This window comes from Patella vulgata, chromosome 1, assembly GCF_932274485.2.
Source record: "Patella vulgata chromosome 1, xgPatVulg1.2, whole genome shotgun sequence".
Lineage (NCBI taxonomy): Eukaryota > Metazoa > Mollusca > Gastropoda > Patellidae > Patella > Patella vulgata.
This window is the reverse complement of record NC_065879.2, coordinates 17,973,576-17,998,020: the sequence shown is the minus strand read 5'-3', so window position 1 is coordinate 17,998,020 and position 24,445 is coordinate 17,973,576. Positions and strand designations below refer to the sequence as shown.

At 38.1% G+C, this 24,445-nt stretch overlaps 1 protein-coding gene across 5 annotated transcripts in view; it reads right to left on the bottom strand.

The window, feature by feature from the left end:
- LOC126808893 (neuroligin-4, X-linked) overlaps positions 1 to 24,445 on the bottom strand; it is a 170,510-nt gene that overhangs the window by 69,255 nt on the left and 76,810 nt on the right. For 2 of the 5 annotated variants that reach the window (XM_050533943.1, XM_050533944.1), the window contains exon 2: positions 23,415 to 23,938. The exons of the other annotated variants lie outside the window; for them this stretch is intronic. In XM_050533943.1, coding sequence (XP_050389900.1) covers positions 23,415 to 23,826 — 412 coding nt within the window. In that variant the 5' untranslated portion in view covers positions 23,827 to 23,938. The remainder of the gene's footprint in view (positions 1 to 23,414; positions 23,939 to 24,445) is intronic. 5 annotated transcript variants of the gene reach the window in all.

Below are 24,445 nucleotides of genomic sequence, written 5' to 3'. Positions count from 1 at the left end.
ACACGACGCCTCACCAACATGAGGCCTTTCTTTAACAAAGACTTGATAATACTATAATGCTAGTTGAAACGTCGCTCAGTAATAGCAATGTGACCTGTGTATTTAGAATTGAGTTATTTGTTATTTTGTGAAAGATTTGTGAAAATTACTGTAAGATGGTCGATATCTGTCTTCCGGACTGCACAACAACTTAAAATATTCAACAGAAATCACAATACATTTTAGACGTTTGGAGCCATTTATAAGAAGAAGGAATCCGACATCAGGGTTAAGAATGAGAACAGTTGATGTATGAGCGAACTTCGATGCCAAAAGGCTTTTGCCATTTTGATGTAAATGGCCACCGTTACTAATAAATCACCAACAACCATTTATTTTGTGTTACCATGAAAATTCCCACCTTCTAACCTCGTCATGGAATTGGTGTTATTTTAATGTCAAATATTAGCTAAAGGTCAGGAGTTGCAGTCAGAGTTCGTGGATCACGTTGTAAATATTGATCTAAAATGACTGGACGATTGGGAAGTGCTTGTTATTGTATCGATTATCCAGTTATGCCAGAATATTGCTCCATCAACAGTCTTAAAATATTGCCCAAAACCATTTTGACAAGAAACTAGTTTGATACGGGAATTGATCGTGTCCCTTGATCTGAACGAAACACCACGATGAGTTAAAGATTTGTGTTTTCCTACAGGCCAAATACGTAACTATTGCTTCACCTAAACTTCCACTTCGGGGATTTTAAATGTCTGTTAGAATTTTCGCTTTATCACGCAGACGAAGTTTTGACGCCAACCATTTCAAGTGTCGATGGCACTACACTGAGAGTTGTTCGAAAATATAAATTTGATATCTGAAGTGTTCATTTTTAGCACACTTCAATAACCACGCTTCTAATTTTCAATGAACTAAAGAAGGCAGAAATAAGATACTAATCTTCATCTGAGGAATGATTTGTCATCTCTAACTACACTATTGTGAAAGGTGAATCTCTAATACCTGGATTCCAAACCTCAGGGCCGCAACCGATTAGCTCTTGTCATGGAGTCGTGGCGGCCGGACAACACTGAAACTTTTGAAACCAGCGGATGCCAGCAGGATACGCTCACATTTTGCAAGAGATGGATAGAGAACAAGCTAAAATCAAAAAGGATTTTTTGTACAATCAGGGGCCATAATCCAGAAAGTTATGGTCTGAAATGCGAAAATATTGAAAGGGACTGAGATTTTTGGAATATAAAAATATGCTTTAAGTTTCATCAAAATTGGATAACAATTGTGACCTCTAGAGGGTCCATAACCTTTGTATTACATACATATACACAATTTGCGTACAAATTCGGGGCCATAATGTGTGATTATCAAAATCACAGTTTTGGTCCGATTTTCACGAAATTCGAACTCGGCCATCATTACGGTGTAACGGTGATATACTCACACTTTTTTTTTTAAATCGGAGAATAACTGTGACCTCTAGAGGAACCAAAAGCTAAAAGCGCGATTTTTCGTACAGTCAAGGGCCATAATTCAGGAAGTTACGATCCGATATGCGCGAATAGTGCAAGAAACCAAGATCTTTGAGATATAAACGTGCATTCCAAGTTTCATCAAAATCGGGTGAAAATTGTGACCACTAGATGGCCCACAACCTTGATATACCACATTTTACACTATTTGCGTACAAGGGGCGGCCATTTTGTCCGGCAGTGTTGGTCCGATTTTCACGAAATTCGAACTCAACCATCATTAGGGTGTAACGGTGATATGCTAAAGCGTTTTTTTTTTATTTATTTTAAATTGGATAAAAATTGTGACCTCTATAGTGACCCTAAGCTCAATACGCCAGTTTTTGTACAATCAAGGTCCATAATTCGGGAAGTTCCGACCCGATATGCGCGAATATCGACAGGGTTATAAAAATGCATATCAAGTTTCATCAAAATCAAATCAAAATTGTGACCTCTATAGGGTCCACAAGCTAAAAGCGCGATTTTACGTACAATCAGGGGCCATAATCCATGAAGTTACGGTCCGATACATGCCAATATCGAAAGGGACCGATATCTTAGGTAGATAAACCTTTATGTCAAGTTTCGTTGAAATCGGGTGCAAATTGTGGCCTGTTGAGTGTCTACAAACAATTGTGGACGAACGGACAGGGGCAACGACAATATACGTCCACATGAAAATGTGGGCGTATAAAAATGGAGTTTTCATGAAAATCATATAAGTCTCCTATCAATACACCTTTTGTGGCATTGTCAATCGCCTTTCTTCTCTCACGCTCACGATTTGTCGCTCACAACATTTTGATCTGTAAATAATGTGGGCGTATAAAAATGGAGTTTTCATGAAAATCATATAAGTCTCCTATCAATACACCTTTTGTGGCATTGTCAATCGCCTTTCTTCTCTCACGCTCACGATTTGTCGCTCACAACATTTTGATCTGTAAATAATGATGTTGTTTCATACTAAAAGGTGGCTTTGTTCTACGATGGGTCGCGATTAGATGGTGGTTTCTGGAATGGGGTTGAAATCCACAAATGGGAACCACTGCTCTAATAGCAATATCGGTTCAAAAATGAAATCAATCCCGTTTACTATGTGCACCAGTGGTTCCCAACATGTTCTTGTTTACAGCCCCATTCCAGAAACCATATTCTAATCCCGACCCTTCGAAGAACAAAGCCACCGTTTACTATGAAACAACATCATTATTAACATATTAAAATGTTGTAATGAGAAACTGAAGAAATAACTCGTGGGCATGAGAGAGAAAGACGATTGGAAATGTAGAGAGAGTTGATATTTGGAGTTTTGTTTTTTATCAAGTCCCATCTCAGGAAACCACGGTGGTACAGTGGATAAGGCACTCACTCGCTAACGCGGGGGTCCCCGGTTCGAACAAGTCCGGTGTTGGTTGAGAACGGTCCTTAGGAGGACTGTTCTGTGTAGTTTCCACTGAGACTTGGTGGTACATGGCGAATAACGTTCTGCATGCATTAGCCCGTTAGGTGCAGAAACATAGGACGTTAAACCCCATTTCAGTTCATATTATGGAGGCGTTAAATGATACATCACAGATAATATCACACAATAGAGTTTCAAACAAAAATGAATATTTGTAAAATAGGGAGCAAGCTACTCATTAATTGATAGACTGTCATAATGCAGGTTCAAAAATGATTGTGTATAGACCTGAGAGCAAACTACCTATCTCAATTTATAAAGTCCACATTGATCGTCACATTTAAAATCATACCGTACAAATTGATCGTCACTATATTTGATTGGACATCTTTTATAAATTTCACAAGCACTCGCCTTTCTCCAGACAGACCTTTGATGAGCAAGGAAAATCGCTTGATCTTTGACCTTCCTTACACAATATCCAACACTAGGTCGTCTGCGGTCATCAATTGACGTCTGTCAAAGATAAAAGGCGGGAAATGTTGGCGGGAAGTGGTTTTGATGGTTTTGTCCAGGAAGATGATATTTCGTGAACTATCCTAGAATAAGAAATGATCAGAAGTATTGGACGGGATTGGAAAACATCTTAAGAAAGGTATCTTTAGTTAAATGGAATTGAATATGACTGTAGTTATATACATGTAAATTAGTTACATAAACGATGGATTATGTCTAAAATATAGTCTGAGTTTCAAGATGGCGATAATGAAATGGGGGTTAACCTCCTACTGTTCTGCTAAAGACGAACATACCGCCATACAGTGTGCTATGACTACTATGAGAGAAATTTTGCCCGCACAGCGACTCTAATATCGAATTCCAACTGCCAAGGGATCTTTTACGTGTACGCCAATGTGTACACGGGACCTCGGTTTACCGTCCCATCGGAACGGCTATACTCTGTCCTGCATCAATGACAAGGGGGAACGCGCCGGAAAATCCCGATAAACTTTATCGTTCAACGTAAGGATGTAACATCCGTCCTCCAGGTTAGCGAGCTAAATGGCGATAAAGCAAGTAATAGCTCTGCCCATTAGAAATGAAATGGGGTTTATAACGCTCTTCTTGTTTCTGCATCGACTGGGCTAGTATTTCGAGCTTTTAACTTTCAGGGGTTCTTTAACGTCAACATCAATGTATACGTTTTTCGTGCAATCTGAGCGACTAGACACTGTTCCTTGTCAGGCCTTCCGTTGGGCAGCAGAGCCAAGGGGAAATAACACCGGAAAATTCCAGAGCCAGCGCTTTACTCACGGCTTCCCTGCCCATTTAAAGTATTCGCATGAAATAAAATGATGAAGTGGGGTTTAGCGCCATAGTATCTGCATCAATATTAAATAAATGACATTCCAGAAAATGTCACAGCTCGTTTTTTTCTTCGTTTGTCTACATGTAGCCCAGTGGTTGTTTGAACACCACGTTTCATCACTTTGACTGAACTAGAACCAAAGTTATCGTATTTCAAAGCATCAACCAATCCAATTGCTTATCTCTGCTTACCCTTATGTTCCTCTTCGAACTCCATCAAGACATCCACCTAATAAACACCTACACTAACTTTGATTCTTCTACCACAAATAGAACCAAAGACTTCCTGTCCCAAAGCATCCATCAAACACGTACACTAAGTTTAAATATTCTAGTTCAATTACAAGAAGAGTTACTGTGTCCCAAAATGTGTGACAGGACAGACAGACGAACGGACATACTCATTTTAATAGTCTCCTGCTTTCTTCCGAAGGCGGGGGGCAAACAGATTTGAAGTTTCAAGAAAGGTGGACGTCCTGTTAAAGAAAGCGGGCGGTATTCTTTCAAAAACAACAAAACGATAGCGTAAGAAGTAATACGGGCTTTTAACGATGTGTACTTGTGACATCAGCCCGGTGAAGAACGTTACGCGTGTGGAGCTCGGTTCACGTAGGTATGGAAAAGAAAATGTTTCTTGTCTCGTATATTGAATTTTCCACAATTTTTCGAGGCCTTATGTATAGTGTTGATAGTGTAGAATGTGCTCAAATGTAATATTTTGCTTGATACGTTGTACATCTGTCAAAAAATCGATTGGAAACTTTACCTTGATCGTGAAGTTCATGGACAATGGAATAGCACTTTCAATTCAAATTGGAAAATACTTTCTTTTAAAAAAAGAAGAAGTATCGAAAATATCTATCTCAGAATAATCAGTTTATGAAAAATAACTTGAAACAGTTGAACATTAATAATTAATATGATGATGTGTTTCATCATCTGAATAGACATTGGCATAGTTTTAGGGGAAACGGATCCTTTTATCAGGACCGGGGGGGGGGGGGTGTAGGCCTCTATTACCATAATTCTTTTCACTATTGATTTATATTCTGATTCATCGGGCCATTCAAATATTTAACGAGAAGGCTGCACCATGTAAGCTTCTAGGCCTAATTCTCCTATTTATTTTAGCTATTATCGTACGTCGGATTACAAAACCGCAAGTTAGATGATACAAAAAACGAAACCGTGTTCGTTTTCGTACCGACGCGAAAGGTCCCTAATGACAAATGGATTACGGAAATGGAACGTCAGCACAAAAATAGAGTCAGTGGTATCCATCTATTCAGAAAAAATAAAATACAACGCCTTCACGAAAGAATCATTGGTATCCATTTAGTTAAAGGAAAAGGAGCCCACGTTTCAGGCACAACTAATCAAGTAATGAATAAGAAGACAGTCTATTGAAAGGTAATCGTTTCGAGGTTTGTTTTAATCCCCCGATCGTCTGGTGCTGCGAACACAACAAACGTGAAATTACGGTTAACAAACGTTTAACTTATTGTGTTGTAATCATGGCGTCCAATCTCTTTCGCTCATGTCTGCTTTCTGGTGATTTTTCTGTCGGCTAAGGCCGGTTATTTTAATTGTTGTATTGTAGTTAATGAATGGTTGGAAGTCGGTCGTCTACGGAGCTTTAAATGTGTCTACACCAACTTTATTTGGCTTTGTTATTTTCGTATTTGATTGCGTCTCGAACAGTACATGTTTCTCTTCCCTGTAATTGAGTGGCCAGCAGGAGTATCATTATTTCTTTCACGGAGCTCGGTGCTCGAATCAATGTCTATCAATTGCAAATAATGACCGTAGAGGAACTCCATAGCATTCAATGACCATTTCAAACAAACTTCTCGTTCCATGCAGACCTTTGATAACTGTTAATGGTTGTCCGGGTTATCCATGAGACTAAACAATATATATCCTATATATGGCAATTCTCCTGCATAGTATTACCAGTTACGATAGTATAAACTACTTATCGGAAGGTGGATTGAGTGGCCAATGACAACGCTTTAGACCACAACTTCTGTCATTCACACATCTAATCTTTGTTTTGACCCCAGACTTGTATGTGGTAATGGAGGAAAGATGACGCTTCCAGAACCGGAACTGTGTTTAATCTGATTGTTCAGTGATATATATTAAGCCTAAAAATAGTTCGACCCTTTCTATAAATTTGACCATTTGACGTACTAAGCCTTGGATTCATATATTCAATTTAAAACCGCTGTTTTATTTAAATAACCAGACCACAAATGTCTACATTTTATGATATATACAAGCTTTTCTCAATTTAAGTCGCAAAGTAACACATACTCCCATTCCCTTGATAATACCGTTTCTGCTTCTACCAGATAAAGCGACTCTTAAATCAAATAAAAACCGTCACATGAGAAATCCCAATTCATAGAACAGTCCCAACAATTATTGACAGGCAAAAGGAATTTCGGCATTACGTATGTCATGTGACACGAACAGACGTTATTACTGTTATTAGTTGGTGTGAGTTACTCCCCCTGGGAGGTATTGTTCAGACAGTTAACGATATAGCAGCATTTTATGAAAACGGATATCACAAACATATTATATAGAGAGAAACTAAATCGTCTTGATATTTCCAAGTCGTAGAAAGAGAAAAATACATGACACGCCCTTGCCCAACTAATACGATTAGGCCGTAGCGCCGCTGTCCGGGTACAATCCCTTTCATAGCACCCTGTGTGACGTAAGTCCATCTGCATTATCCCAGTCGGTGCAGTAGCACATTAAATCGCATTTCATTTCCTTTTCTTTTCCCAACTATATAAAATATGGGTCGGTGGACAGCGGGGGGGGGGGGGGCACTTTGTTGGGTTGGGGCACTTTTGGTGTATTGCACTGAAAAAGAGGTTGTTTTACTGTCGGGACAGTATAAGGATACACGATGCCTGATACAACTGTATTTACGCACGAAATGTTTGTCGAGGTGGGGTTGGAATAAACTCAAGGACAAACCAACTGTTGGATGTCCTGGTGAAGTTTCAAGTTCTGCCATCAATTACGTCGTATTTCGACACCAACCCATACTTTATAAATAATCAGGCGTGTTTCCGGTTCTTCTATTACTAAAATTCTTGTTGCCGAAATTATCTCGATATGGTGAGTGTAGTTTAAATTCCCGACGGTTTCAGTCCCTAGTTTGTACGTGGATGCCTGTCTAATCTCGCGGACTCCCTCTCGGTTCACTCTCTCTCAACAAGATAAATGAATTACTATGCTTTATTTCGCGGATTCTCCCTCCAGTTCACTCTCACTTATCAAGATAAATGAATTACTTTGTTTTATTTTCCTTTCGGGTTTATTGCTAGGAGTGGCTGTACGGATACATCTCTACCCCCCTTCTCTCTCTCCCCTCCTCTCTCTCTCTCTCTCCAAATATATGCACCTCCTGAACTGTGGAACTGGGTTGGAAATAATTTTAGAGGTTTTTGTGGCCGGGCTACAAATAAATCACACGAGATATCTTCATTGATTACTTAATATCTGTGAACGTTCTGTGATCAGTGGAGAGAATGGGAGTAAGTTACTGGTAAGCCTGGAGGCATAAACTACTAACAACTTCTCATTATTCCGCGAGTCGAGATCATTTCACGATAATTGTTGGAATAGGTCGTCCTTGTTTTAAATGAATTGTACTTGATCACGATTGAATGAGGGAAGATAAATCAATTTTATTTTATTTTCCCGGTCAGTTTAACACCATAACCATTCAGCCATCATCATTTATCATTATTTATGGACACTTTGTTGTTTTATCGATAGAGGTATCTAAGAGTGATCGGACTACTTCGTGTGCTTTCTACAGTTTTAGTTATTTTCTCTGGTCAGCTGATCCGTGTTCATTATCTCGGTAGGGGTGGGTGGAGGACACTTTTGGTCCATTGCACTGAAAACGAGGTTGGGTACAATAGACGGGTACGAGAAGCCTGGTATAATTGTAATTGGTCACGAAATTGATTTAAAACCTTTACTCAAATCAAATTTATTCTGAAAAGCAGACTGAAAGCTTGATGTCGGACTTGCGTATAAAAATGACAAATATCGGGTTTAATGTCTTCATTTGGGCCAATGAAGAGCGAAAACCCGAAGACGGGCATAACCCACGCAATGTTCTATGAGGGCAATTTAGCCTGTAGAGTGGTGCGTCCGCCTCCTAATGGATGAATTCCAACTGTCAAGGGTTCTTTTACGTGAAGCCCCAACGCAACACGGGACTTCGGGTTTTCGCACCATCCGAACAACTATAGGTTGATCCTGCCAGGGCATCTCTCTCCTGCTCTACTCACAATGGGAAATCACGTTGGAATATCCCACGGAGCTGACTCTGCCAAAACCGCGATAAAATCTTGGATCTCCTGCTCAGAGTTCCCTAGCGCCGACACATCAAACCCTATTCAACTCATATCTAAATAATAATGGCCAAATTATTGGTGATTTGTTCAAACACAAAGTATTGACAATGCAATCAAGATCACACATTTCTTAATGTTGGAGATTGTTAGTCGAACTGCCTAAAGCGTGTATGTGATCTGTGCATCCGTGGGTTCAATTCAATTTGTATGCATGATAAACGGACCGTGCGTCTCTCCAGGGCTGCTTGCCTCCTCGAAAATACTAACCAAAACTGTATAACCTGATTATCATGACCGTTTAGTTCGGGATAGTTTCTCAAGGCCTACTCCAATAACAAAATGCAAACTTCCGTATAATCAGATTATATTGTCCGGTTGATTCAGAAAAGTAGGACATAATGTAATAATGCATTATAACCGGTGATTAACTTGTTTTAATAATGTGAGCGGTAGACAGCCTCTGGTTATTAAACAACACGCAGCACATTTATAGTTCAAGTCAATGTGCACCATTTGCACTTTTCGAAAAAATATCCAATTTTCCATGGCTCAAATCAACGCTAAAATACACGCGCATTGATAATTTAACTTTCAGGAAAGCAAAATGAAAATATCAACTGTAGATAATTTGTCTTGGATTCAATTGGATCAAAAGAAGTCCATTAAGTGATTGAAGCGGAGATTACAAGTGCCGCTAGATTCTGACTATATCCCTATTTTGTCGTCTGCAGCGGAATGCATATTTTCAGATTATCACATCTTCCTAAATATTGGGCCGTTAATGGAATGGTATTCGTTCGGTGTAGACAACATGAAATGAATTGGGGTTAAACGTCTTACTGCTCTGCCCCGACTGGACTTAAGAAGACGGGCATACACCATACAGTGTGCTATGGGGGAAATTTTGCTCGGATAGCGGCGCTACGGTCTACTCTTATATCAAATTCCAACTGCCAAGGAATCTTTTACGTACACTTCAGTGTGTGCACGGGACCTCGGGTTTCCGTCCCATCCGATTGACTATATTATGTTGTCTCTTGCCAGGCCATGGTCCTGCACCACTGACAATGGGGAACCCGAACTACGCCTGAAATCCCGATGAATGTTCTCTGCCAATGCCGGGATCGAGCACGGGACATTCAGTTTAGCGAACCAACGTCCTACTCACTGATCTACCGTGGCTCCCTCAGTATAGAGACCCATACATCAAAAGCGTATAGTTTGCAATTACTTGAACGACGTTTAGAGATTTTAAACCAGATTACTTTTGATACTTATTTTTATTTTTCATGGGTTTTTTACGCGTATGAGTTAAAGCCGAGGGCGTTTTCAAAACCTAATATGCGAATAGATCCCGATTTCCTTTGAAATTTAAGACCGTTGCAATTTCATGTCGTCTTTTGTCTTCCGTAAGTTAGATGTTTATGGTTGTTTGTTCGGTAATTCAGATTGTAAAAAGACCCGCTCAATTAGTTTTGTAGTAAATGTCAGACAGTACACCGGATGAGAGCTTTTTTCTACTAAAGCCACAGTCACAGATTTCAGATATCTAGGAGTACACGCTCCGACGACATTATGGCAAATATCATGTCTAAAAGTTTCAACTGAAATTAAAGAGCCGCCCGAAAGAAGCGCTAAATTTGGTTAACTGGATTACGTAACTTATTAAATGTAGTTCAGGATTTACTAGTAATCTGGACGATCACTTACTCCTCTTGCCTACGATATCACCGTAGATGGAAGTGGACGTAAAACTCTAGAAACGAACGAACGACTTACTCCTGTGACTTATATAAATATGTACACAGAGTTATTCAGCCGCATGTGTGGATTTGGAGACATGTAGCCAACCACATATGCGACCAGCTCCGGCCAGTAGGAACTGGGCGTTAAAATTCCCAAGATTCTACTCATCGACCCAAGATTCGATCATAAAGAGAATATAATTAATAAATTTTATTAATTAGTATCATAAATCCTCGACTAAAATTATTAGCAAATCACAGCACTGACTTATACGTGTACTTAGAGTAAAGTATTTTGGTACGGGCACCTGCTGAACTCTTTTAAAACTATAATTGCGCGAAATGAATCGTAAAACCTATTTATCTCAGCGATTGATCTGTCCATATCTGGCGGTAAATCAAACATGTATTTGTACTTACCGGGGAAGTGTTAAAGGGGGAAGACAAACGATTTAAGATTTATGGAAACCAAACTCGTTGGTCTCCCCTTTATTGTATCTTTAAACATTCAAGTTGTACAGAATTCATATGAAGAATTAGCATGGCTGCAAATCTCAACGGAGCAATGGTTTAAGCTATGATATAATTTAATGATTCTGATGGGTCATGAAGTTGAAGTTCAGAAACAAAAGATAGCTTAAAGTCCTAAATGGAGCACCGCATTTTTGCCATGGCCGATTATAATGAAGACTATAGCTTTATGAAAACGATCTATGAAGAAAGTGAAATGAAATAAAATGAGATTTAACGCTCTGCTTTTTTGAATGAAGCGGGCTAATAAAGAATGAATAAATGAAATGAAATGGGAGGTATAACGTTCTACTGTTCTGCCCTGGCCGTCTGAGCAGAATGAAGACAGCATACACCATACAGTGTGCTATGAGGAATTGTGCACACGGGACTTCGGTTTTTCGTTCCATCCGAACGACTATACGTTGTCCCTTGCCAGACCTTCTGTCCTGCATCACTGACAAGGGGAAACCACGCCGGATAATCGCGATGAACTTTCTCGACCAACGCTTGGATTGAACACGGAACACCTTGGTTAGTGAAAAAAACGTCTTATTCACTGAACCACTGTGGCCCCCGGCTATTTTTCTGCATCATCCGGTATAACAAAAATGACGGGGCACGGCTTAGTGAAAAAGAGATTCATGAACGCAGGAAATAAAATTGACCCATGTTAGTCCCGAAATGACCTAGTTTGTGTGTCGAGTGGACGTTAAACCCCATTTATCTCTCTAGAAATATCATAGAAATATTATTATATAATAGATCACATCTGATAAGATGACAATTCAGTTACTGATAACACGTCATTTAACAACTATGCGGGTCAATTAACAGCATACAAACTCTCATTTGATAAATATTTCAATACTTAATAATTCCAGAATACAATTAGATAATACATAAAACATGGGTGATAACTAATAACTGGTAAATGAAATACTGCATTTGTACTTAATTGAATGATATAGGCGTTTTGAGGTTCAAACCGATGTTCGTGTTGATGGATTTGTTGTAAACTGAATCTTGAGAGTAAAGATTAAGAGTCATTCAACTATAAGCTGAATAATCAGGGTGTTCTTGCCCACCGACAGTAAATAGGTGTAAACTGTTGCTAACTGGTTTCGGTCAGGAGTAAAACATTTGAGCCCGAAAGATCGTACATTTGTCTGGCCTATAAGACTCAAGGCTGTGAAGCATACCACATTAACATGTTCCACTTACTTATACATTCGTGTACACTTTAGGGTGCACGTAAAAGAACCCTTGACAATTTATTGTAATTCGAAATAACTTATAGCTGTAGTTCCGCTGTTCGAGTAACATTTCCATCATAGCATACTAAATGGTGTATGCTCGACTTTATTATCTAGTTTAGTCCAGGAAAGTAGGACGTTTTATATTCTGAAGAGCAGCATACAACATACAATTTGAGAAAGTTATATTAACATTTCATGTATTCATGATGATCTAGGCTATGACAAATGGTGGAGACACATACTACTACTCGAGATGTTATGTACAATGATTCCATCTTAACGTACATCGTGTTATTAAAATCCTTTCAAAACCGTGATGTTAATATTAGCACTGCACTTGAATGGCGGAGAAAGGATATTGTAACCAGCAATCATTCAATATGGTTAACAAAAGAACATCTATTAGTACACTAGAGTGTATTTTATCTAGACCGCTTTGCTATATGAATGACTCAAATATGAAAAACAAATCGAAGACGATTGGGAGATGGTAATTGTAGGCCGGTTGGGGAGGTTCGTGAATTTCCGGGGTCCACAATGGCCGCTTTATATAAATGAGTATTTTGGTGAATACTATCCCTAACCCTTTTTAGAAGGGTAAAAGGTAGATTCGATCGATGTTCAATCTTTTAAAAAGGGTTAGGGTAACTATTCACCAAAATACTCATTTGAATAAAGCGGCCAGTGTGAACTCCGGAAATTCGATAACCCCCCCAAACGGCCAACAATTAGCATCTCCCAAGGCGATTGCGTGTAGGTGATCAGAAATAAACATTTTGCTCAAATCCAGTTAATTAAGACGGGTATGCAGGGTGATGTGAAGGAAATTTCCCTGTCCACTCTTCGTCAAATTCAATTGTCCAGAGATCTGTTAAGTACACGTCACCGTGTATGGTTTTTTGCCCCATGCAAACGACTCAACGCTCTTGTTCCACTGAGAGAGAGTTGTGGTTAAACGTTCACTAAGCACAGACTAGGTTATTCGGGACAGTCATACGGTCCAATCTATTTCAATAATTCGCTAAACCGAAGGGCTGCTTAGCTGGTGGAGACAGTGAAAATCAAGGAGGTACTGTATATTTGTTCGACAACCACCCCCCATTTCCAAACAAATGTACAAAACATTGACTAAGACCTGGATTTGCTACTTTCTCGACGTGTTGATACTGAAAAAAGTCACAACTATTTGTTAACTAGATAAATTTCTCAAAGGCGAATTTATAGCTGGTCATCTAGGCGGTTCAATCATACCCTACCGTGGGTACGACGCTCATCACAGCTGAGATGTGCCATCATCTGAGAAGATGAGCTTTGAAATATTCACGGTGAACAATATGGGGATGTAAAATTAACTGAACAAGGATGTAATTACATTTGGTGTTATTTGAAACTATTGATCATTAAATAGCGTGTACAGATAACAGATACTATTATACATAAAATGTCAAAACACTTGACGGATTTGACAAAAACAGGATATGAGACCAGAATATAATATGGTAAAGACCAACCTGACAACTTTCCATCTGTCATTTTGGATGTTTTTTTGGAAGGAAGTGTGTAACTCTGCAGTATCCTGTATTCGCCTATACAGATAAGGACCAAACGTTGAATAGTCGCATGAGCAAAGCATTGCTTATTTAATCGACTTTTCCAGGCCTATCATTGTTCTGTCAATCGACTCTTCCGGTTCTGCCATTTTTTTTGTAAATCGACTGTTGCATTCCTATTATTGCTTTGTCAATCGACTTTTTCAAGTCTATCATTGTTCTGTGAATCGAATCTACCAGGCTTATCATTGTTCTTTCATTCGATTCTTCCAGGCCTATCATTGTTCTGTCAACAGACCATTCCATGCCTATTGTTCATCCAATCGACATTTCTACGATTGTTTGGCTTATGGCGGGATTCTAAATAGTATAACTACTTTCATTTAGCAGCGAAGTATCCCCGTGGTCGAATTCTATCCTATACAGGACTTTATCAACCACCCCGCATTGTCAGTGACGAAAAACATCCAATTGAAGAGTGGAAACATTCACTACAGTAGTAGACGTAAAACTTTCCTGTACAGGGATAATATATTGGACATATGTCATGATGTATGTCTTACTAACTGGGCCAGCGTAGCTCTCCATATATTTGTTCGACCAGCAACTGGTCCCCAAGCGCTTCTCATTTTGGGAATTTAGGGATCTTTAGCAGCAGAACGACCGGGAAAAACTCTCCGAGGTTGGGCAGGCGATTCTACTCTTCGTCACGCACAAGCTTGGAATCGACACAACGCAACTTGACTCAACAACAGACCTTGTGAGAACCATGGTTTTAAAGAAACTAACGTGACTGAGATCTGAAGTGAATTTAAAAAACCAGACAACCCGCTATACAAGTTGAATGGTCGTGTCACGAAGATTTCCTCTTACCACTTACAGTCACATCTAGTCACACAATATAATATATTACAGTTTTACCTCCAGTTTCCCCTATTCTTTAAAATCGAATAGGTTTTTTACCGTATAATTTCCTCTGGGTGTTGGAGTTGTCAAGGTTTTCCTGACAACCAGTCACGCTGGAAGTCCCAACTTCTCAGTGTCTAGATATCACAAACTGATATTTTCATTGTATTACCTGCCACGAGGTCTTGACTATCACTCGATATAAGTGTAAATAGTCACGGTTGTCGTCCGCGAGGCAGGGTATGTTTACACTTGGAACACTTCACATCATTTCTCGATCTGAAAGTTCACATAACTAATGAGTGGTATCAATTATCTAGCACGCAACAAAAAAATTTAATTGTTTCTTAAACTTGCAATAATGCTCGCAGCTAGTCGGGTTTTAGTTACAGTGTTTTCATACCCACCAATGTCCTGTACACGTATTTAGTACAATCCTCGGAGTTTTGAGGAATTTGTCGTCGAGATAATATTTGTTAATAAAAGGGGATGGTTGCATGTTTACGTATAAATGTGCACATCGCAAAATAACACCGATGTAAAACATTATTATACCATAGATCTTTAATAGTATTCTCTATGACGTCCACGCGGAACCAACACATTTGTATACCTTAATTTCCATAATTCGCGAAGAGGTTAACAATGACTGGAAACGGGACAACCAGTTGAGTTAGGCAAGCTACCCCATACCTTGTCAAGTACATGCCTCAGATCGAAACCACGCCACTTGACTCAATAAAAGATCTTGTGATCTCAGAAACTCGGTTACTCCCAACCTGTCTCTCTATGAAGGCTGACCTCAACTAGACTCGTTCAAACGGTATATGTACTCAATAATGAAATTGTCGAAAGATTAGTAGCACTATTCCCAAATAATATAATTAAGGACAGATATATAATAGGGGGATAAACTGACTTAATTTTTAGCCGAGATCTGAGTAGACCATCTGTAAGGAAACAAGGAACATGTCGATAATGACAATTAGTTGCCTCGTGTCAACACAGCTCTATGATTCAGACATCGTACTTGTATATTACTTATAGTAGACGCGATTGGCATTTATACAATCAACCATTGTGTTCACATTACGAATTGGATTGGACGAAAAATATAGGTACTACCGTGTTGTTATTTTGTTATTGTGAAATTGAAGCACAGTAGGAGTCCGGGTAAAATTCGACCCCCATCTACTTTTAAGTATATAACCATAGGTTAGTCATAAAATAACCTCGGTTGATTGGCTGTGTTCGGCTTGTGAAATAACAACCGTTGACCGTCCGCGTTCGGCTTGTGAAATAACCATGTAAGTGTTTACCCATATAAAATAGTAGATATACGACCCCATGGAACGATCGAAAATGGGGATTTGCCTTTCTTCAAAAAGGTATCACAGAGATTTGGACAGTTGCACATGAGTACAACAGCAATCAATATATACAATCCAATGAAATCTACAATTCTATTTTTATCTGAAATCAAAGAGATCTAGCCAGTTTGATTATTATCTTGTAATGTAGCCAAAACAGGCATTGTACATACAGAAGTAGATGCCACAGACAACGAGAGCGAAGCACTGTAAACACAGGAGAGGTTGTTATAGACAATAAGAGCAAATCCTGTTATTTTTAAATAACGATCATGGTAATAAAAATAATAACACATAAACGAATAACGGGGATAGTACACATTAACCCTTTAGAGATAAACATCAAATGGTTATTTCAATTCATAATTAAGCATGATGGTCGATCTGTGATACGTACACAAAGGTGTCATATCATTGTATTCTTTATTAATAACAACGTCCTTTCTGTTGGGGCTTTTAAAGGTGTGGAATACTCATTTCCAATCTATCGCGGCTTTTAAGCAACCTAGATGTCGGCATGTAACAATATTTATAATGTTTTAAGCGGCCTAGATGTTGATATGAAATAATATTTGTCGTGTTTAAGTTTCTTTGTGGTTAATTTCTCATTATATAACTATAACTACGAGCGAGTGGAAATAACAATATTATGAATCAATAAAAATAACAGATAATCTTTGAGGATAAGAATTAGATTGGAAATTATTGACGATTTATGCTACAAAAAAAAGACATTTTACATAAGTTAATGGATGCAAATTTAACGGAATGTCCAGCTTATCGGAATGCTCGACTTAAGATGTGGCAAGAAATGATTCCTTTTGGCGATCAAAGAAGAATCACGATGAAATATAGACGATAAGGATTCCAAAATAGCCTTAGAACCCAGGTGGGGGAAAAGCCTTATTTTCATATTAATTGTCTTTAGCATCGGGTAGTAACGATAAGAGCTAGCCTCTATCAGACATCGTTACTAAAGTAACTACTTGTATAAAAGCGATCTGCTTTTAACCTTGTTAGATACTTATCCAATAATATAGATAAAGTTCGGAAGGACGAAATAGATTTTGCCAATTCCCAGGCAATATTTAAAATAGCTTCCATTTTTATGACCGTAATATATTCCAGTATTCGACATCAACAAACCGCTTAAAATACCTAACATTTATTTGTGAGGATACTTAATTCAGAAATCATATCTAGTAAGGAAATTTAATGTCTCCATTAACAAGAACACCTTTGACCTAACCTCGTTAGCTCATCCAAGTGTTTTTGTAAGACGCAATATGAGTGGTTAAAGTGTTTTTGTACTAGTCAATATGACTGGCTGGTATTGATATTGGGCGCCAAGGAGGAGAGCAGGTCGGTTGAATGGTTTAATCTTCCGTCTCAGCAGATCGATGGGGGAATCGGTTAGAAAAACAATATTAAACCATTTACAGCGGTTTATATCAATAAGTGGATAGCACTCAACAGATAAATTCGATCTTGTATTCAACGATATTGGTAGCGATACCCAGAAGGTATTGGGGCAAGTATTTTTAATGGTGCTAGCCAGGGGCTAACCGTATATTTTTGGGGATGATGGTCGATATTCTGGCACCAAATGTTCAACTGGTTTGGTAGGTATATAGATATTAAAGCGGGCAAGATTTAGAATAGACAATTCTACCAGCGATACCCAGAAGGTACTGGGATGAGTATGATTAATGATGTTAGCCAATGATACATTTTAGGGGGTACATAATGCTACCTTCCTTACGTAGGTTGTTTCACTGAGGGTTGTAATATATGTTGTGTGTACCCTCACTGAGGCTGCTTGGTGGACGGTTGTGTTGTGTAGTATCCCATAACGACCAATATATTTTCCAATATATCTATTTATTATGTATTTAATATGGCCTAGTTATAATGTCATCCCGGGTGTAATGTTTCCTCAACACAGTAAGTTGGGAGAATTTTGCCCAGACAGCGGCGTGTCCGCTAGGGCCCACTTGTCTTCGATTTCCAACTATCAAGTGGTATTTTACGTGCAAGCCAATGTGTACACGGATGTGTCTACTTTTTCGTTGCATCCGATCGACTAGGCATATTTGCCTTGTCAAACCATGCAAGGGCCACCCCTGACAAGCGACGGTCGGGCTTGACAAATGCAAAATGTTGAACCCTATTTTAGAATCCACGGAGTTGCCGTTTTGGTATCGGGATTATCCATGACAGTTATCTGTCATTTAAGAGCCTCGTGCCGCTAACATTTTTAAAAATTTAGTCTATATGCCACAAATTTACTTGAGTTAATAACAATTTATTCCAATCCATTAAATCTTAAGTCGAAGGTTGATACGGTTTACCGTTTAAGATGATGTAATAGTTGCCAGTTACGACTTGTAATTCTTTCGATGATATTTGATTTTAATTCATTTATAGCTGACATTAATTGGCGTTTAATATCCAAGTTTAAACGTGTCGTGTTCATCTGATACAATATTAATCAATTTGGTCCCCAATTGCACAAGCCATAATTTCCATTAAGTCAAACTTTTACAGCGACGATATAACCCAGAGAAGAGATTAACGTCAACACTGACACAACGAGCAGTTTGATTGGATAAAGTAATCCAGTTTAAATGCAAAGAAAAGAGCAGGTCGGAAAGCTAAGTAGATTATTTCAAATATGGTAATTACTCGAGGGATTTGACGTTATAGTGATCACGTGATTATTATCTGAGATATATACAATTTGCTGTTTGGCAGAAGAAAATAACTTTGCCAGTTATCTTGTTGTGATCGACTGGAAATATTTTAAATTGATTTTGACATGAAAATTATTGGAAGACGTGAGTCTAATCAAGACTTAAACTTATTTAATTCGAGCAGCAAGAAGTTATCTGGATCTCACAGGAAATTATTTCTTGTTTAGTAGCGGGTTTTATTTCTATATTAAAAAGTGTACTGTATATTTCTTTTGAATAGATTGGGTTTTTTATATTTGGTACTTTATCTTGCGATGAACTTTTAATATTATAGAAGTATTTTATTGCTTTCTCTATCTAGGTTTAAATAACTTCCTTCTGAATTATCAATTGTGTGTTTTGTGAAAATGGAAATTAATGACTTCTCTCCGTATTTTTAAGGATTTGTTTTTAAATGTCGGGTTCTGTCATTATATTCATTCATTAAAAAGGCCGTCAAGGAGATGGGGAGGGAATAAGAGAGATGGTGGCGGATAGAGAAAGAGAGGACTCTCGCGAATAGTTCACATGGACTATGAATGGATCTTTGGACGTGTGTGTGTGCCGGTTGTGGGGGGCGGCTAGACACACGACCATAGTCTGTGGCATGCACAAGCGTGGTGTCAACCCGGTGACTCGCAGAAAAAAATGAGTTACAATCTATAACAGGGGATGACGTAATTTACCAAGTAATTTACAAAGTACAGTACAAACTGATTATAATACGAATAGAAATGAAGGTCATAGCAACAAAAAGGGGCAAGTGTGTCAAAGGAGTTAGTATGATCATTAAGCAATAAGAATAATAGTAGACAGTTCTGTTTTCTTCTTGTCCTTTTCTGTAACAGGAACCTGTGAAATATGGACCAGTAACTGTGACGTAATATGCGCAATTGTCTGTCTAAAGAACAACCATGTCAAGTGGCATGTCCATCGTATTTGAATTGTCGGAGCCGTAGGTTTATTTTCCGAACAAGATCAACAACAAAATAAGTAGCGCTTTAGGGGCCAGTTGTTTGTCCGATGGTTCATACATTTCTGATTTTTAACGAAGCAGTCAATGTCGATCAAAAAGACGAATTTTTGGCATTTGGCGGTTTGGCCAATTGGGCAAAAGGAACCCACCGATTACTGGTCCAAAAATGATTATTGACGTACTCCCTACCCTTTAATGATATTTTAAGTAGTATGGTAGCTTGATACAATTATATGTGAAAGATATCAACTAAGAGTATGGTAGCTTGATACAATTATATGTGAAAGATATCAACTTATAATTTGTAGTTTGAGATGACGAGTAGTTATTTTATTGACTTTAAATCCAATGCTATTTTAAGATGGTCAATATCATCCTATGTGTGGTCGTAATTCGTTTAAAGTCAGCAGAAGAACCAAAAATCGACATGACTAATCAGCGTGTAATGTGATTAGACAGAATAATTTATTTGTATTGAATTCAGATATTCATAAAGCATATGAAATACCTTTTTGGAACATTTGCCAGATATTGAAGATAAAAACGGGGATTAAATGTGCAACATTATTGCCGTCTTCATTAGCCCAGTGGATTTATAAAATTTAGGACGTTAAACCCCATTTCATTTCTGTTAACTTGAATAGGAAGTAGTATCAGGTGTTCCAGAAGAGTAAGAATACCCTGGTCTGTGTACGACAGTTGTCACTACTATATAAAGAATCCGTTCTTGTTCATCTGAGCATATCCATTTACTTATTCGCCCCTCTTGTTAACCCGACCATTCCCATATTCTTAATCGATCTCTCTTCATTCGTGTTAACCCGACCATTACCATATTCTTAACCGCTCCCTCTTCATTCGTGTTAACCCGACCATTCCCATATTTTTAATCGGTTCCTCTTGATTCGTATTAACCCAACCGTTCCCATATTTTTAATGGTCCCCTCTCAATTTATTTTTCATTTGGGCATACCCATATTCTTAATCACTCCCTCTTCATTCGTTTTAACCCGACCCTTTCCATATTCTTAATCGCTCCACTTCATTCCTGTTAACCCGATCATACCCATATTCTTAATCACTCCCTCTTCATTCGTTTTAACCCGAACCTTTCCATATTCTTAATCGCTCCACTTCATTCCTGTTAACCCGATCATTCCCATATTCTTAATCGCACCCTCTTCATTCGTGTTAACCCGACCATTCCCATATATTTAATCGCCCCGTCTTCATTTGAGCATATCCTAATTATTAATCGGTCGTTCTGCTTACATATGATTTCATAAAATACTTCACTATTTTGTCTGTCTGTGCGTGGAATGTATTTTTTTTTCCATTTTATTCACGAACGGGACAACTTGACTTCCCCATAAACATTTCACCTTTCAATATCAGTAGATCTGCCATTTAACATAAATATTTAAACCATGTTCCGTAAAACAATTGACATTTAGTTTCGTACAAGCACGTGATAATTCAGTAAACAAGAAACCGGAACTAATCCAACGCCGTCTAGTGGGTAATTTGATTCTAAAATTGCTTTGTTCAAGGTAACGTGAGCCGTGAAGAAAAAGGACAAACTATTCGTGTTAAACGACCAGCAACACAAAGGACCAATATAAATCTTTTAATTACTTCATTTCACTTTCAGTAAAAATAAGATTTAGATAATCGTTCAGAAGATTACCCCTACCCCACCAACACTCAAAAAGAGGCATGATAATGTCTTGTTGCTAATGGTCCTTAACTCTATATTTGCCTTTAAATGGCCATATCGAAGCCAGGAATGTAAGTGTTTTTGTACTAATTTGTATCATTCCTTCTGTCCACAACATCTTCCTAAGCCTGGTGGATGCAGAAACATAGGACGTTAAACCCCGTTTCATTTCATTTAAAGATATCCAGCCGTGAAATATAACACAGTGTTAACACGTGTTGAGAAGTTTGGGAAAGATATAACGAGATAAAAATCTTGTAAACTGTCAACTTAAGAAACTTACCGACATAATTTGTTAAATCTTAAATAAACAAAATGGATGTTGCAACATGGCCGAGGTGTTTAAAGAGAAAACAACATGATTTCTGAATGGATTGTACAGACTTACTGTTTGGTCTGGTTTTAGGATAAGCGTATATGTGCGAGAGGATCACATCACACATATTATAGGCCCAATATGTTAAATTAAGCTTCCAATAATGATGATGATAATGGTAATGATAATCATTTATATTACGCAACTTGTCTAGGATTCCTGCTCAAGTATAATTAGATGTAGGCTTTTTTCAAGAAAGGGGTCTTAAGTTTGGAATCGAAACCGTTGATGTTTTATTGCCGACGGACGATGCCTTGTAGACAATACGCAATAAAAAGCAGTCTTGTTTAAAGCTTATCAGTCCAATAATGATTAAATAAACCAATTCTAACCTATGTTATGACCATCTAAAGTTTAATTACGATCTACCGGAATACAAGTCACCGTCTCCAATTTCTTCTGGGAAAAGTATGTCGACGTATTAACGATAATTCATTTCGACCAATGAATATTGAGATACGTTTGGGGTGGGGGTGGGTAGCTAAATTGAAACTTGTCAGCACTGGCCAGCTGTCTTATTACATTTGGAATATATTATAAACACAACTAAAAAGCAGTAAAGTACACGCCCACACGGATATCACTTGAATGAGAGGACATCAGTATTTAGATCCGAGATCTGGTCTTGTATTAGAGAACATCAGTATTTAGATCCGAGATCTGGCCTTGTATTAGAGAACATCAGTATTTAGATTCGAGATCAGGTCGTGTGTGTTCACTGATATGTACAGTCTGATATGTGTGTTTGTCTGTGGTTGAGTGTTGATATGTTATGTTTTTATTATTTGTTTTATGCGACTGTTTCTTTTCTTAGCTTGTGTGGGGAGGCATGTAGTGGTAATTATAATAACATAATATCGTTTGCTTACATTTATAACATCGTGTAATACTCTGTTTCATGTTCGAGCATACACACAGAATGGTACATCCACACACACACACATCAGAACAACCCATGCAGATAATGCAGGTGGTTGGACTGCAACGTTTACAAATGGGGTTGTTTTTAATTTTTGACATCAAGATCTTTTTTTCAAACTCATTGTTTTCAGGGCTCGGTATGTTAACCCTCTTTCGCCTTCTATGGACAAATATGACAAACAAAGCATTTGTTGGGTTACATTGCTGAATTTGGGCTTATGCCATAACAGACTTTGGGTAAACTTAGTCGGAAGGTGCGAGTAGATTTGTCCATGCGAAAACAAAAATAACATAATCCACGTTACAGAGACAACTGTTTCTTTTTACGATTCTTATTGCACCGCTACCAACGAACTAATCTACACGAATAACATGTAATTGTATTCCTGCAAACGTTCCGATAATACAAAATATACGCAGTGTATGGTATTATACTAGCGTTATCGGGAATACATAACTACTCGTTAACTATAACATTCAATTTTACCTTTTTGGTCTTGGCAGGACGTTGGGGCTATTTTATTGGTTACTCAACAGTTTAACATTTCTGCGTGTACAAGTGGACAATTGAAACCACGTCAGTTCACTCAATGACAGACCTAATGATCCAATGCACACGCGTTACCCCCATGACCATGATAATAAATAAATTGATAAATGAATAAATATAAACCTACCTTGTTGTGGAACATAAATATTCAAAGTCAGACAATCCTCGGTCTGTTTGCTTAAAAACGGGATGATATTATCCATAAAGGGATTCAAAGGAGACATGTTCATTTTCGGTATCTTTTGTGGACATACGGCGTGCATGTCAACTGTTGATTTTACTAGGGACCATCGCTCAGACGGATTTTTCGGCGGAAAGAATCTCAGTTCTCCTCCTTGTATGTCGCCATATCTCAAACCCAGATAAGCTGTCACTGGTCGTAGGTCCATTACAGGTTTAATAAAGGTCACGACCACACCCCTTATTCGACCTTGATTTGTTGTCACAGTATGGTCACTTAAGCGTTGTTTTATGACGCCACTTCCCACTATATCCCATAATAATGTTGTATAAATCGATAGTAGAATCCAATTCTCCATAGTTTTTGTTTTGTAAGTCAGAATGTGACGTTTCACAAAAAATATATAATATGAGGTATGTCAAATATTCACATCATAGTTTTAAGATTGTTTTTGTTAAAACACAGATTTCCTGAAATGTAAGAATATGGATACTGATACTCAATGGCGTGGCAAGGATTTCCTCCAATTCGCACCCCACATTCAGAAAATACAGCACACTAAACATCAAACAAACTTAAATTGTTAAAAATAGAATGTCGTTTTACTTTCCAAACAAATCCAAACAGAAAAAAACAACCTTTTACAGTGTAAGAAGAGACCAAAATGGTCCAACCTAAATTAAACAAAATGTTCCTCCCGTGGCAGACATCGCACAACTCCCCCACCACTATCATCCCTCCTTCTATAATATCTACGCTACTGTCAATCCTGGTATGTTTCAAGATAAGAATCTCTAATCACTTTTACTGAACTTTACTCATAAATTCATAACACTATCAATTATAATAATTTATAACTACAGACCTTAATCTATATACAAATGAACAGGAATATGACGAATTGAATAACTGGGCTAATCCAATCTGAATAAGCTTAAACCTCAAAAGAAGACTTGATATCAAGTTATAAAACAAAT